We start from the raw sequence: 14041 nt of genomic DNA, 5'->3' as shown, positions 1-14041 counted from the left end.
AGCCACGAATCCCTTCGTCATCGTGGTCCTTGCAGAACGGGAGGCATGCGGTGAGCCGCATCTTGTGTCAGAATTAGACGGGAGGGAACAAAAGTGCAAGACGCATCTACGATAGGGACCAGCCACGCAACATGACTTGCCACCAGCCTGTATGCAGGGCGGCCCAGGAGATACACGGGACGGACAGGCACGATTAGTGCTTGTGATTGGTAAGAACAAACTTGAAAGCAGGGCAGACACACTGAATATAGCCTTCGAGTGGTGGTCTTGTAGGTATCGGACTCGAGTGAAGCCTTTTTTTCCTTTTCGTTACATGCTTCAAATCCTCCTCCTTCCAGCGAGTGGCTTGGCCGCTTTCAATCCTACAGCCCAAAAGACGACTGTATCGGAACGTTCCTTTTTTCCATTTGCACTACATCCTCCCCATTTCCGGTAGCCGCATATCCCCTGCTGGCAGGCATACACACTCACGCACGCATGAGCAAGTCACCCCGAAGATCAGATGGCAAACCGCCCATAGACATGGGGAAGCACAGCAGCTGAAGCTCCCTGCCTCCGTCGCTCGGTCTGAGATCTACATGGTTCTTTCATTCCTTGCTTCTCGACCGGGCTCGGTACATCTCAGATCCTTAGAGACTTTTAACTCGTGCCATGTCAAGACCACCACTTTCATCGCCTCACTTTCCCCTTTCTGTCAGAACGTGCCGTCCCTGAGCATACCTCGTGGGCCACGCAACCGCCCAAGTACTGCTACGGGTTGGCCGGGGTGCGCCATTCAGGCTGCAGGGTCCTCTCTGCATGCCACCAATTTGAGTTGCTTATGGGATGATGACCCGGAGATGCAGGCGTAATGTATAAGAAGTGTCCTTGGCCTTTCATCCTCGCCCTCCTTCTTCACCAACCTTAATTCTTAAGCCTCTTCTTGCCTTTTACTGCACATGCTTGTTCTGCTGAACAATATAACCGAGTCTACAACATTGTCAACACGTCCTGCATCTACGACAATGGCTCCCAACCCGTTGTGCCTTGTATGGCGTGAGCAGATCATAGGTAGGCATCTTCACATCCTCTCGTGGGGTGTAGAAGACACATGAGGACTAACACGCCTTGCAGACAATCTTCGTCTGATATCAGGCCGCAGTGCTGTCATTGACATTTATACCTCTCGCCAACCGAACAAGTCTTACACTATTTACGCTGTCAAGGTCCACCGGGGTAAACGCCAGGAAATTCTCTCCGCAACGGGCCGCGACCTGGAAGATGCGTTTGAGAACATCCACACCAAGTCCTCTCAGGAGGTGTATCAGTTCATCGAAGCCAATGGTTTCGCATTCCCCCGAGGTGTGAGATCGGAAGACTCTGAAAGCTCTGGCAGTGAGGCCTCGACTATGGACGCCTCCGATGTGCTCTCTCTGTCTGCCGGCTCTGACAGCGACAACGACAACATCATGTCCAGGAGAGGTAAGAAAGCAGAGTCCTCCCGCCGCAAGAGCAAGCGAAAATCCGGCAAGCACACCAAGGATGACTCTTCTGCTTCCTCTGAAGAAGACGACGACTCGGAACCAGAACAAACCACGCGTACGCGCCGCCCGGCCCCTCGGCAACGCCCGTCGTACATCCCGGCGCCCCCCACGGCCGCGATGTCGCATCCTCCCCTCCTCCAGGCTGGACTGGCCACCGTCCACGCACCTTCCCCCGCGCACCAGACGGTGTACCACCGCCGCCCCCACGGGGGAGTTTCCCCCCGGGCATGCGACTCCCATCACCTCCCCAAGGTATGGCCCCCGCGGCAGTGACCACCGCCGTCGTTCAGGCCATCCCCTCCGCGCTCTCGAAGCCCGTCCGCCTCATCATCAACTGGAGGGGCCATGGCGAGAAGAAGATTGTCGAGAACTGCCAGCCGAGCCACCGGGCTCTGCAGCGGACGGCGCTCGCCCACGTCCGGTCTCAGTGGCAGACATTTGACAACGTGCTCGCCCAGGAAATGACGCCGGGCAGGCTTTGGGGTTTGGGTGCCAAGGTTCGCAAGGTGGCGCTGGGCAAGGACATGTACTCCATCTCGGCGGCCGGCGGGGACGACCTGGGTATGTACTTCAAGGCCGAGGATATTCCCATGTTTGAAGTCGAGGTCGACCACGACGGAAGCATTATGCCGCCTCCGCCGCCGCCTCAACATCACCATGGCCAGCGATGAGTTCTTGAGGGATCTTCTACGACTTCGGTGTGATATGGAGGAATATTAGCATTTGTCTTTTGAAATGGATTGGGATTGGTTGTGAGACGTGGTGTTCCATGTGAGCATACATGCATTTCTCCCGGCAGGTTGCGATTTCGGTCACCACATCTGCATGGCTTTCGGGGGAGTCATCAAAATTGCATTTCGGGTTTTGGTAACAGAGTAGAAAGCAGGCTCGTTAGGAGGTATTTGTCTTCGCTTTCTGTCCTCTTCTTCTATTTTCAGCTTTCACTTGGATCTTCCTCTTCTGGGAATAGGCTTCCTAGGTCTAGATATCGTGTCATGGCTGGGGAGAAGAAGCAAAGTCATTTATGGGATTTCTGTTGTTGGTGTGTTACACCACTTTGATATCAAACGAGTGCAAAAAGTCTCTTGCAAGTAACGTTCACTTCCGTCTCTTAATCCGCGGTTTTTGTGATTGGTTTTGCTACGGTATTTTATGAAATGGTAACATGATGGTCAGTGTGAGGCATTTCCTCGTGTCTAATCTTCGTAGATTCAACAATTCTCGCCTTGACCTGTGATATCCAGCCCGCGCGCCACAATTCGTCGTCAAGGGGGGTTGGAAAGCATTTCTCATCACACCATCTAAGGCGGCGTCAAAATGGTCCATGTACCCGGGGCCCACGCGGGGGGGCCGGAACCGGGATTCCAGAGCAGGGAGGGGTGGCATTTCAGGAAAGGAAAGGGGTTAGTTTGCGGCGTTGCGACCCGGGACTTGGGAGGGGTTCCGATTTGAGTGGGGGCGAGGGATTTGCGCCTTCGTCAGCCTCATCTGACAAGGGTGTGTGTGATGGATGGTTCGTGGTGGGTGGTCATCCCACGCAGCTGAGCGGCAGACGCCTTATGAATGCAGGGCGAGTGCGGTGGCCATTGACGAGAGATGGATTTTCGATAGTTCCCGGGATTTGGGTTGAGGAGGGAAGGAGGATTGCGGTTTCTAGGTTGAGGGCTGGCGAATTATGGGTGTGATCGGGTTGTTCGTGGGGTTGCTGAAGGATCATTGGTGATGTGGTTTGAGGTGCTGCTTCTTTCTTCGGTGAGATACTTCGAGGCAAGATGACCGGGCTCGTAGAGAAAGGATGTGTGAGAGAGAGAGAGAGGGTTCGGTGTGACTGAATGATGAGATGCAGAGGTTTTCGTGAAGATGGAACCATAGGACGACGGAGGTTTTGTCTTCTATCTGCTAATCAAATGAGAACGCTCGTGAACAGTCTTCTGGATATTTTCACGGAATATGACAGGCGTAATCAGCCCAGATCGAGCGCTCTGCCACGACTCTATCAATTGGTCCACTTTTCAAATGATAGGCTACAAGAACACATCCGCTGGAAAGCTTGCCAGGCATCGTAACAGATGTGTGAAGCTGCTCTCACTGGTGAGAGTGAGACTCTTCTCTAGCAGTCAGACTATGAATGTGACCTAGAGTGCATCACCCTTGGACTTAGATACGACTCCTTCGATGGACGAACATTGGCGAAACAGAAGTGATATTTGTGAGTGGAATCTTCCACCCGAGATGCGAAGCGACGTAGCGTGTAGTCAGGAAAATCGTTACATATGAGCTCATACATGTAGAGCGTCGAGTACGGCTTCTCACAAAGCGCGTCCTCAATGAAAATTCGCAGCATCCGTGAGAAGCAAAGTTGAATCAAGTGGCTTCGAGATCGTGCCTCGAGCATTTCCTCAATATCAAGGGAGTCTGTCTTCGAGTTCGTCCAGACCACCGGTGAAGCAGGTCATGTTGCATGGCTCGTCGATGTGAACCCTGCAAGGAGCCTGAGAAAGCTCTCCAACTTATATCGCATACATCTGAGTCTACCAAGGGACGGACCAAGCTTGTCAGTCGGTTCAGTAAGCAATGCTGTCAAGTCTCGTGGCATGTCCATCTGGCTAGGTAAGTATCCACGGAGCTCTACCAAGCTCCGCGAGCAAAATAGGTCGACACTGCCCACCTCATCGTCCTTGGATGATGCTCTTTATCTCCGTCTCTGATTCATGCACGAACAGCCCCGCAACGTGATTCTTTCATCGGATTACTCAGAGAGGCCACTACTAGTAGCCATGGAGGGGATATCTGGCGATTATGATATCGGCTGTCACGGGTGTTTCCTTGCCCTTGACGGTTTTTCTATTGAAGTTTTTGAATTGCTGAAACAACGCGCTTCAATGGAATAAACTACTGCTTATGGGGCCAAACTCTGACCGGTCCATGAAAGGGCTTCTTGTGGATAGTCTCTTGATGATCAGGGAAACGGTGGATATTGTTCAGATTTCTGAACAGAATTGCCCTCGCCTTTCAGCATGATGCTCCATCTAGCGAAGCTTGCCGAGAGCTGTGGACATTAGCTAAGATACTTCCCTATGATTCTTCAGTCTTTATCCGTCAGTTGAATAGGATGTTGCTGAAAAGAGATGGTCACCCGCGTCGTTCAGCAAAGACGGTACTGTTCCACAACGATGAAGTCCTTTGACACGAAGCAGAGGTTTACCGCATTAACCATATTAAATACCGCGCGCTATATGCCCGTACTTCGTATTCATGGTACCGTCTGAGATGACGAGTCTTCAAAATGGGATACGGGGAAAGTCATAAGTATATAAAAGCTATGGCAAAGCTGCCTATCCAGCCAGTATTGACACCCCAAGGCAGCTTCCATTCTCAAACTACCTTATTGCACCCAATATTCACTCGATCCACCACGGCTTAACAAAAAATCGTTTCTCTCAAATGTCTGGCAAAGGCGAAGATTTCATAGTTGAAACAGACGATGTGTGGCCTGGAAAAGGACCTGATGAACGTTTGCTCGGCACCTATCGGTACTATGGAGACCCCAGCCAACATTACTTTGTCAACATCTCGGCGCACCCCGACTTCTCCAATAATTCGGGGTTTCGTTTTGAATACCACTATCAAACATTAAGTCGGAGAAGCAACATGCTTCCATGTGAAGGCGTCCCCTTCGCTTACCGCCGAACCGATCTCGCTAGCCGGGACAGAACCTGGGACGAAATCGGGTTGCCAGAAAAGGTTTGCCCAGACAAAGATCGCCCAGACAAGAGAATTGTCCGTTTCAAAATCGAAGTCCTAAAGGACCCAAGGGACCCGACGAATAAAGATAAACAATACGTGAAAACAACACTGACTTGGATGCCCCCCAAATGCGCAAAAGGTTGGGGAGATGAGCACGTGCTAAGGAAGGATCCGGGTCCATGTTAAATTGTTGGTAAGGCACTGAAGCAAGGCAGTGCAGATACGAAAAGCTAGAAAACCGTTGCGAAGGACCATGGCTTCTCTAGGCTCACTCGGTTCCTTTTGGCGTACCTCGAGAATCTACACAATTTCAGCAGTACCTAAGGTACTCTGCTCTCGCATTCTTTACACGTTCAAACCGATTCACATTGTCGGAAGGAAAACGAAGCTTTACCTTGTGGGTATGCTACCACCGTGCGTTGTTTTCATATGCTAGTATTTTGCTGTCTAACCTTATTATCTTTGGCATTTCCTGTTCCACCATGAAGAGTCTCTAAATTACTGTGATGAGATATTTGCAATTGAGATGATCCACAACCCAAGTCCGAGCAGCGGCTGGGCCCCCTTAGCAGTGGTAAAGAGTGAATATGTGTCGTCCATACAGTCAGGTATCATTGCCTCCCTCATCCAGCCTTATTTACCGACCAATCCCACTCATCGGAGAGACTCTCTTCCAGCTTGAATAACATCCCCGGCAGCCTGCGCTCATGACCAGTCCTTCGTGATAGAGGAGGTGGCGTGATTACGCAGTCAATATTAACGGAACTTTGGGATACATCAGGTATCGAAAGTAGCCGTCACTTGCAGTCAAAGGGAGAAAATATCTTCCGGTAAGTTGATCGGTTCCTGGGAGTGTTTCTTTACCCCTGACGATTTCCCTTCCTTGACTTTGGAATGCTGAACCTACTTGCATCAGTAGGATGCTTCAAGCGGGGCCAATCTTAGGTATTCCCATGGCGGAACTTCTCGCGAATGGACTCTCAAGCTTCTCAATTATGGGGGAAACAGCAAAATATGTTCGGTTTTCTGAATGAAAGTGTTGTTGCTCTGTCTGGTGCCTCGCCCGATGATTTTTAACGACCTTACTTATCTACCTTACTGTAGGCAGGTAAATAAATCCAGCTTTCTACCCGCCACGCGTCCTAATCTCTGCTTGTTGAACATCATCATTAACTACCGTCAAAAGCTTGATCAATTTTCTTGAACAAGAGTGGACAGTGGACATCTTCTGCGGTTGGTAAAGGCGGTGTTGTCCTGCAATCATGGAATCCTTTCAACGCAAGGTAGTCGCCGCCCCCCTGGGGCTTACCGCCAATGGCAAACACCCTTTCTTCCTATTCCCATGTTCCATGTTGTTTGCCATCCAGAAGAGCAAGTACAGTAGGTATAGAGAAAGACATTTATATAAATGCCGTGGAAAATTTGCACAGTTAGTGTGCCCCTGTCCCAGGATAACAACCAATATCTCCAATAATATCCAATTTTGAAATTTCTCAATCGACATCTCCTATCTGTCAACTCTTCAATTCGCCTTCGTCAAGATGTCGGCCACCATATCAGTACTGAACCAACCATCTCTCTCGGAATACACCGGCATTTATCAATCACCTGACATGAGACACCAAATCGTCATCAAGGAATACCCAATTAGCCCCAAAAGTGTACTCATTATGGGACACACGACGTTCGATGACACTGGGAACTCGGGTCCTACTGTATATTGCCACCTTGTTCACAACTTCTGGAGCTGGTGCTGGAGGAGTGACTACATCAGCAACTCGCATATTATTGAAACAGAACTTCAACAAATTCAAAAGGGTCTATTCTATTCAGTCGAATTCTGGGCGGTCCTGAACGGGGATCGTGCCGTTTCGAAGTCAAGTTCAGATACCAACCCACGTTGAGCGCAGTGGTAGAGGTGACTTGCATCAAAGTAGCGTAGGCAACTGATCGAGAATAAACGGGGGCTTGTTGATGACTGAAGTGGTCATATGTTGGACACAAGTTGGTGCTTGTGTGTGTATCTGTGTGAGTCCCCTCTGATTCAGATGGATGCATCATGGTTTCTTCAGACTCGATCGCTCTCCTTCACTACTAGTAGGCTCAAAGCATCACGGGGTTACTGGACAGTCGCATATTTTTAGCAAATCTCTCAAATTTTCAGCTACAATCCAATAAATTGTTTGGTAAACGTATTGCACGCCTGTAATTTCTGTCTGGCATACTGCAAATCGTGTGTGGATAGTGATCTGCCCAACAGAACTGACTGCCAGCCTCCCCGACATTTCATCAAGTCAGGTAGCCTTCAATATGCGTAGCCATACACCTCAAAGATTGATCGTGCTGAGCATAGAATGGTCCTCCACGATCAATCTTAAGAGAAGTCTTGATTCTTCCCATTATCAACCATTAAAGGATCAATCCCACTCATGGGAGAGACTCTTCCCTCCAGCGCGAACAACATCCCCGGCAGCCTGCGCAAAAACGATCCACTTTGCTACCCTACCGTCCGGTGTGACATTTACCCACTTATGCTTCGTTCCCCTCTGAGTGACCAAGTCGCCGGCCCGCACGACCCGCTTCTCCCCGGAGTCGAGGTGCAGCTCCACCACGCCTTCTAGCATATACACCACGTCAAACGTCATGGTCCTGTGCATCGGCCACTCCTCGCCCGGGTTGAGGACCGTGACGAGCGCCGAGGTGCCCTTGTCTGGTGTGATGACGCGCGAGCTCAGGAATAGGGACTGCGTGCGGTCGATCTTGTACTGTACAATGTCTGCCTCGCTGGAGAGGTCGAGTTGTGTGTTATGGGTGGAGGCGACGACTTGAATCGAACCCGAGGGGACTTGGTGCGATTCCCTGGTCGCTGAGGCGTGGGAGAAGACGGCTTTGCCGGTTGCGTCGTGGGTTGTGATGTGGTGGGACATGGTGTAAGTGAGTGAGGTGGCTGATGCACGAGACGGAATTCTTTTTTACCTGGAGTTGAAATGACCTAGAACGGCGCCAATCTATATACATACAAACGTGGCAGCGTATTATGCTATATCCAGCATTAGCATTATTTCTCAGTCAGTGAAAAGTTGGCATCGTTGTCCCCGGAGCCCAAAATTTGTCAGCTCAGATCAGTCGGGATTTGTGGTCCTTCGAGAAGACGATCCTCAATGTCTTTGTTTGGCAATTTTGACGCGAAGCGGGATTTGGAAACACGTCACGCTAGAAGCTCCAGCGACGATCTTCCAGTACCATGGCCTATAGGGCTGAAGCTGCAACTTTTAGGAAAAACGTTTTTCTTAGCACGTAAGATAGTTGCAATTAGTACTGGCTTACTGCTCGGAGCTCCATGGAGATGATGATAGAATCAAAGGCGGATCATGAATCAGGTGGTTAAGGAGGGATGTAAATTCCCGAGGACCCCATATGCTCCCTTCGTAAAGTTGACGGAGGAAGAAAACACCGCAAAGTTGTTGTTGTATGATCAGAACGTGAAACTTATGAAAGCCGCCCTCATGAACTCTCAAGTTCCCAAATGCACAACCTCAGGACATGGACTAGACACTGGTTTTCGTCTCTTGCACGCATATGAAAACAGTGTTCGAAGACGCCTTCGCCGCTTGGTAGACGAGAAATTCTGACTGAAGGACGGAAACGAATTGAATGGCATCACTATGTTTCTAGCATACAAGGTCGTCATTAACGCGTTTAACAAGCCAGGTAGCCCCCGTCGACATTCCAGTGTGCTGTACTCACTGTAAGTCTACGCCAATCAGGTCATCATCGGTGTTCATCTTACCTCCTGTCACATATGAGGCATCTTCACTCAAGAGAAAGCAGATGACCTTTGCAATCTCTTCAGGTTGACCCATCCGGCGAAGCAAGGTGTCTTTGGAAAGCGTGTCCGAGTCGAAGAGCCCCAACGCCTCGCCGTCTCGAAAGATCTTGGTATCGACCGGCCCGCTGATTCAACCCTCTCGGTCAGGACTCACAAAGCTCTCATAGCATTTGAGGAGCTTACTCACGGCAATATCGTGTTGATCCTTATGCCATCCTTGGCGTATTCTCCAGCGGCTGATTCGGTCAACCCAATGACGCCGAACTTGCTGGTCGCGTACGCAGCGCTGTGCGGCAGACCCCTTCGGCCGGAGGTGCTTGACACATTGACGATTGCTCCTCCTGGTTTTGGCAATAACGGTAATTGAGCTCGCATGCAGTTGAGAACCCCGTTGAGATTGACGCCTATGGTCATGTCCCAGTCTTCTTGTGCCTGCGAAGCTAGGAAGTCAACATACATTGATCACGAAAGACACGAGCCCTGGAGAGAAGTGGTTGATTCTCACGATTGTCTCGATGATTGTAGATCCAGTCCCGCCGGCAACTCCAGCAACGTTGGCGGCCCCATCGAGTCTACCAAACTTGGTGAAAGACTCTTGGATCCAAGACTTCACCTCATGGTCGTGACGAACGTCGACTTTCGAAGCTAGGACTTTGGCCCCAGCTTTCTCGCCTTTACTCAACCGTCAGCAGTTGGTCCATCCTCGCAGTTCAGCTGAAAAGGGATGACACAGAGGACCCCACATTCTCTGACAGTCTCGTCTAGTCCCGCTGCATTCACGTCGCTGACCGCAAGTGCAGCAGCGCCTCTTTGCGCTAGTATGATTGCCGTTGATCTACCTATGCCCTAGAACGTTTGTATCAATTAGCTATTACACCAGGGAATCATGACTGAAGCATCGATTGATAACACCGGCTCAGTTCGGGAAGCTTACCGATGCGGCACCAGTAACACAGAACACCTTGCGCGCGAACATGTCGGATCCGAGGTTTGCCTGTTCAGCCTCTACACAGAGAAACACTTGAGATGAGACACAAAGTGGTGATACCTTCTTTCAGTACTTTTCTTAGTATCGAAAAGCATCTTAAGGGTGTTTGGAGTAGCCCTTGTTCGAAGAGCACCCTGATTGTGTTGGTTGATAATTGTCCCGTATTCGGCATACCGTCTCGCGGACTGATATTCGGCCTAACTTTCGAGTTCCGGCCAAGACAGGACATCAACCACCCATTGTTGAAACTCAACATCGATTTGTACTGGATATGTTCGAAGTTGGTGTGATTTAAATGTCACAACAGCAGACACACGCACCTCTCATTCCACACCGTAGAGTTTTGCAAACTAATTCTTAGAACCACTGCGATTCCAAATACACGAAAACCACTTCTATTTCACTTAAGACCGGCAATCCGAGACTCTAAAAACATCTTTCACTGGTCAAGTGATAACTACTTGAAAAGATGGCAAGACCATTAGATGGGAAGGTGGCGTTGGTCACAGGCTCCTCATCTGGCAGTGAGTCCCGCCTCTGTGTAGCAGGGTAGCAAAGACAATATGTTAATGACCGTGACTTTTGCAGTTGGAAGAGCAATTGCTATCCAGCTTGCATCTCTCGGAGTCAAAGTCATTTCCTTTGATCTTAATGACCTGCCCAACTCCAAAGGTTACGAAGAAGACATCGACAAGACGACGGCTGACGTGATTTCCGCCGCGGGAGGCGAGGCCATCTTCTTCGCCGGAGACATCACAGACACCAAAGTAGTTGAGGATGTATTCAAGAAGTCAAATGAGGTGAAACAAAAACCTTCCGAACCTGTAGTCCTTTTTTTGAGGTCCCGGCTAAGTCAAGTTTGCAGATATTCGGCCGCCTCGACATCCTCGTCAACTGCGCAGGGTACTGGGCCCCGTTCCACCTCTTTGCAAACGAATCCGACGAACTATGGGAACGAATGTCAGCCGTAAACACCCTCGGCACCGCAAAAATGTGCCGTCTCGCCATCGGCCAATTTCTCAGGCAAGACCTCGACGCGGCATGGGGCAGCCGCGGACGCATTGTCAACATATCATCCTGCGCGGGTGTCGTCGGGTTTCCGGGAGAGGTGGCGTACTCCGCGACTAAGGCTGCGGTCAACCACATGACGAGAGCTGGCGCTCTGGATCACGCCAAGGACTACATCAACATCAACTGCGTTGCGCCGGGCGTCGTGGCGACGGGGCTGGCGAGGGGGAATCTTGAGGATGCTGGGATCCATAACTTGATGAGGAAGGCGACGCCGTGGCCTCGATTGGGAACGGCGGGGGATATTGCTGATGTTGTGGTGTTTTTGTGCGGGCCGGAGTCGAAGTGGATGACGGGTCAGGTCCTTGCTGTTGATGGCGGCATGACGATCGGCGTGGCGCCCGGTACTTGAGGTCTCTCTGTCATCAGCTGTCGAGATATAAATTACATCTAACTTACTCAATGATGGGATGGCTAGCAGGCTGTCGTTTGAATGAGATTTCGAGCTCTTGTACTTGCACGAATACGCATCGGTATGAGCAGACTGAGCAAGCGATGGAAGACGCGTTGTTGTGAGACTTCATGCGCTTCGTGGCTTCGGGTGGACCCGTGAATTGAGCCGGGTAAGTTACTGGTAAAATACTACGCGATCCTCGGGCACCGTAGGGAGGTTGTATCAACGCAAGTTCTGGAAATGTAGAATTCAACCACGTCTAAGTCTAATAGCCTTTCGACTCAATCCCCTCAATGTATCTCTGGAATATCACTTCATTCGTACCGAACACGGTTGACAAGAGTGCCAATTTCAGAAATCTCAATTCTCATGTCATCCCCGTCATTGAGCGTGATGGGCGGGTCCCTCATCACACCAATACCAGGACCAGTGCCCGTCATGATAATCGTGCCCTTCTCCAAAGTCGTACCCTGTGACAGGAACGAAATCATCTGTGGGATGGTAAAGATCATTTCCCTTTTCCGCAAGTCAGCAAAGAAAAAAACTACAACACCCGCTCGTGTCAGTGCAATGGAGGCTAAAAACTTACTTCGTGTTGGAGTCCTGGACGACCTGATCGTTGTATATGGCTTTGATCCGTAGAAAATGGGGGTCTTTAATGGCAGATTTCGCGACCAGAACAGGCCCTATGGGACAAGATCCATCGAGACCTGAAGGAGAAGTTGGCACCGAACCTCTGAATTGACGGAAACTTGCCCATCATGAATTTCACATTTGCAAGCACTTCAGCTCTCCAGCACTTACCTTTCGAAAAGCACCACTGGCTGTTCTTAAATTGCTGCTTCCGGGCGCTGACGTCGTTGCTACAAGTATACCCGAGCACGTAATCCATAGCCTCTTCCTCTGGAATATCACGGCCAGACTTTGAGAGAACCAGAGAAAGCTCGGCCTCGTAGTCGCTCGACCCGTCCTGAGAAACCTTGGGGATGTTGATCGTGGATGGGTACGGACCCGTTAATGCCGTCCGAGGCTTGATGAAGAGGACCGGGACCTCGGGGATGGGCATATTGGCCTCCTTGGCGTGGTCGCGGTAGTTGAGTCCCATGCATCGGATGATTAGTACCTGATCGGCGGTGACGGGCGATAGGAGCTGGAGGGTTTTGAGAGTCTTGTCAGTAAATAAGCAAACCAAGTATCCTCAGATTGTAAGATACTGAGAGACTTACATGTTTGATGTGTAAGACATCCTCCGTGACACGCCCGTCAAATACATCTCCGATCACAACCTTGGCTTTGACCTTTCGGCCTTCCAGTGTCGCTAGTCCGACATCAGGATATTGGCTGGCGTCAACCTGGCCTAGGTGTATTTCATTGTCTTCTTCAGCGACGAAGCGCACCAAGTGTGTCCAAGAAGGGCTCATCCTGAATCGCGAGTTTGGGGTGGGTCGAGGGTATGTGGCTCTGAACTGAGGCTATGAATAGCTATAAAACCGGTACTCGAATAAGAGAGAGGTATTGAGGGAGGTCGTGGAGTTCGGGAATCGAAATATGCAAAGTACACAGCATATTTCCCATGCCACAACCGATTTCTCGTTGGTTGAGATTAGACCGTTACGTCGGGTTAAGATAGATTTGGCTGTAATCAGTCCGTCCGTCGCGCTGCAACCCAAATTAGTTTGGCATTTGACCGTGAACTACAAGGATAGTTAACTCTTACTGGGCAATTGTTCCGCGAAAGAATGAACGGGACAAATAGTCGCATACTACACTCGGTCCACCCGGAGTAGAAATATGTCAAGCCAGCACTAGCCCAGCGGTAGTCACGCCCTGTGCAAAAGGTATCTCAAGCAACCTTATCACAACCTTGAAGAAGAAGAAGAATAAATCAGTTCCAGAATTCAACGCTGACTGCCTTGAAGGAAAGCTTAAATCCATCCTCGATCTGACAAAGGCTGACAAGGGGTATCACGCACTCATTACAGTAAGGTAGACATGAAGAAGCTCAACTCCGGGTCACCCTCCGGAAATCCGGCAAACTCATTCGAAGCATTGAGACCTGGTATCCCTAATCCACCAGCAGTACCCTCCGCGACATCGTGCTGCTCGTCAACAAACCAGTGGCCTGTAGCAGTTGAAGCGTTACGCGGCGAGATTGGCGTGGGCACGTCTTGCCCTTGTTGTTCCGGCACTACGGATGTGAACATTGAGTTCTGGTCCAGCTCCGGCCCCATCATGAGGCCAAAGTTCTGTAACGCACTCGTCCCGTCAAATGCGGAAGTATGATGCCCGGCGTGTTGATATGATGCGCAGCCTAGCATGTGAGTTGCTTCAATGGCCGCGATCTCTGCCTTTTTTTGTGCCAGTCGCTCTTCCAAAGAATCAAGATTTTGTAAAAGACTTTCGGGCGTTCCCCAAAAGTCAGTGTATTTCTGACACACTGCACGGAGCTCCTTGATTTTCATTTCTGACGCCTCGTTACACGTCGACGGTGC

The 14041-nt window shown here is 50.4% G+C and overlaps 4 protein-coding genes across 4 annotated transcripts; 2 read left to right on the top strand and 2 right to left on the bottom strand.

Moving 5' to 3' along the window:
* Nucleotides 1-1004: 1004 nt before the first annotated feature.
* On the top strand, nt 1005-2194 carry N0V96_008375 (uncharacterized protein; the record flags this gene model as incomplete). The annotated part of the gene is made up of 3 exons (XM_065758310.1): nt 1005-1050; nt 1114-1578; nt 1776-2194. The coding sequence occupies 3 exons, from the start codon at nt 1005-1007 to the stop codon at nt 2192-2194; spliced, it is 930 nt and encodes a 309-aa protein (XP_065613065.1).
* Nucleotides 2195-7687: 5493 nt separating this feature from the next.
* On the bottom strand, nt 7688-8197 carry N0V96_008374 (uncharacterized protein; the record flags this gene model as incomplete). The annotated part of the gene is made up of 1 exon (XM_053189990.1): nt 7688-8197. One exon carries the CDS (start codon nt 8195-8197, stop codon nt 7688-7690), a length of 510 nt encoding a protein of 169 aa, XP_053052412.1.
* Nucleotides 8198-10650: 2453 nt separating this feature from the next.
* N0V96_008373 (uncharacterized protein) lies at nt 10651-11507 on the top strand (the record flags this gene model as incomplete). Its single annotated transcript, XM_053189989.1, has 2 exons — nt 10651-10887; nt 10953-11507. The coding sequence occupies 2 exons, from the start codon at nt 10651-10653 to the stop codon at nt 11505-11507; spliced, it is 792 nt and encodes a 263-aa protein (XP_053052411.1).
* A 356-nt stretch (nt 11508-11863) lies between these two features.
* N0V96_008372 (uncharacterized protein) lies at nt 11864-12970 on the bottom strand (the record flags this gene model as incomplete). Its single annotated transcript, XM_065758309.1, has 4 exons — nt 11864-12065; nt 12139-12178; nt 12354-12717; nt 12776-12970. The coding sequence occupies 4 exons, from the start codon at nt 12968-12970 to the stop codon at nt 11864-11866; spliced, it is 801 nt and encodes a 266-aa protein (XP_065613064.1).
* Nucleotides 12971-14041: the final 1071 nt, after the last annotated feature.

The sequence above is a fragment of the Colletotrichum fioriniae genome (genome assembly GCF_027942845.1).
Source record: "Colletotrichum fioriniae strain IMI 355084 chromosome Unknown scaffold_10, whole genome shotgun sequence".
NCBI classification, from domain to species: domain Eukaryota; kingdom Fungi; phylum Ascomycota; class Sordariomycetes; order Glomerellales; family Glomerellaceae; genus Colletotrichum; species Colletotrichum fioriniae.
Note: the sequence above shows the minus strand (reverse complement) of the source record. Positions and strands in the feature narration are given on the sequence as shown.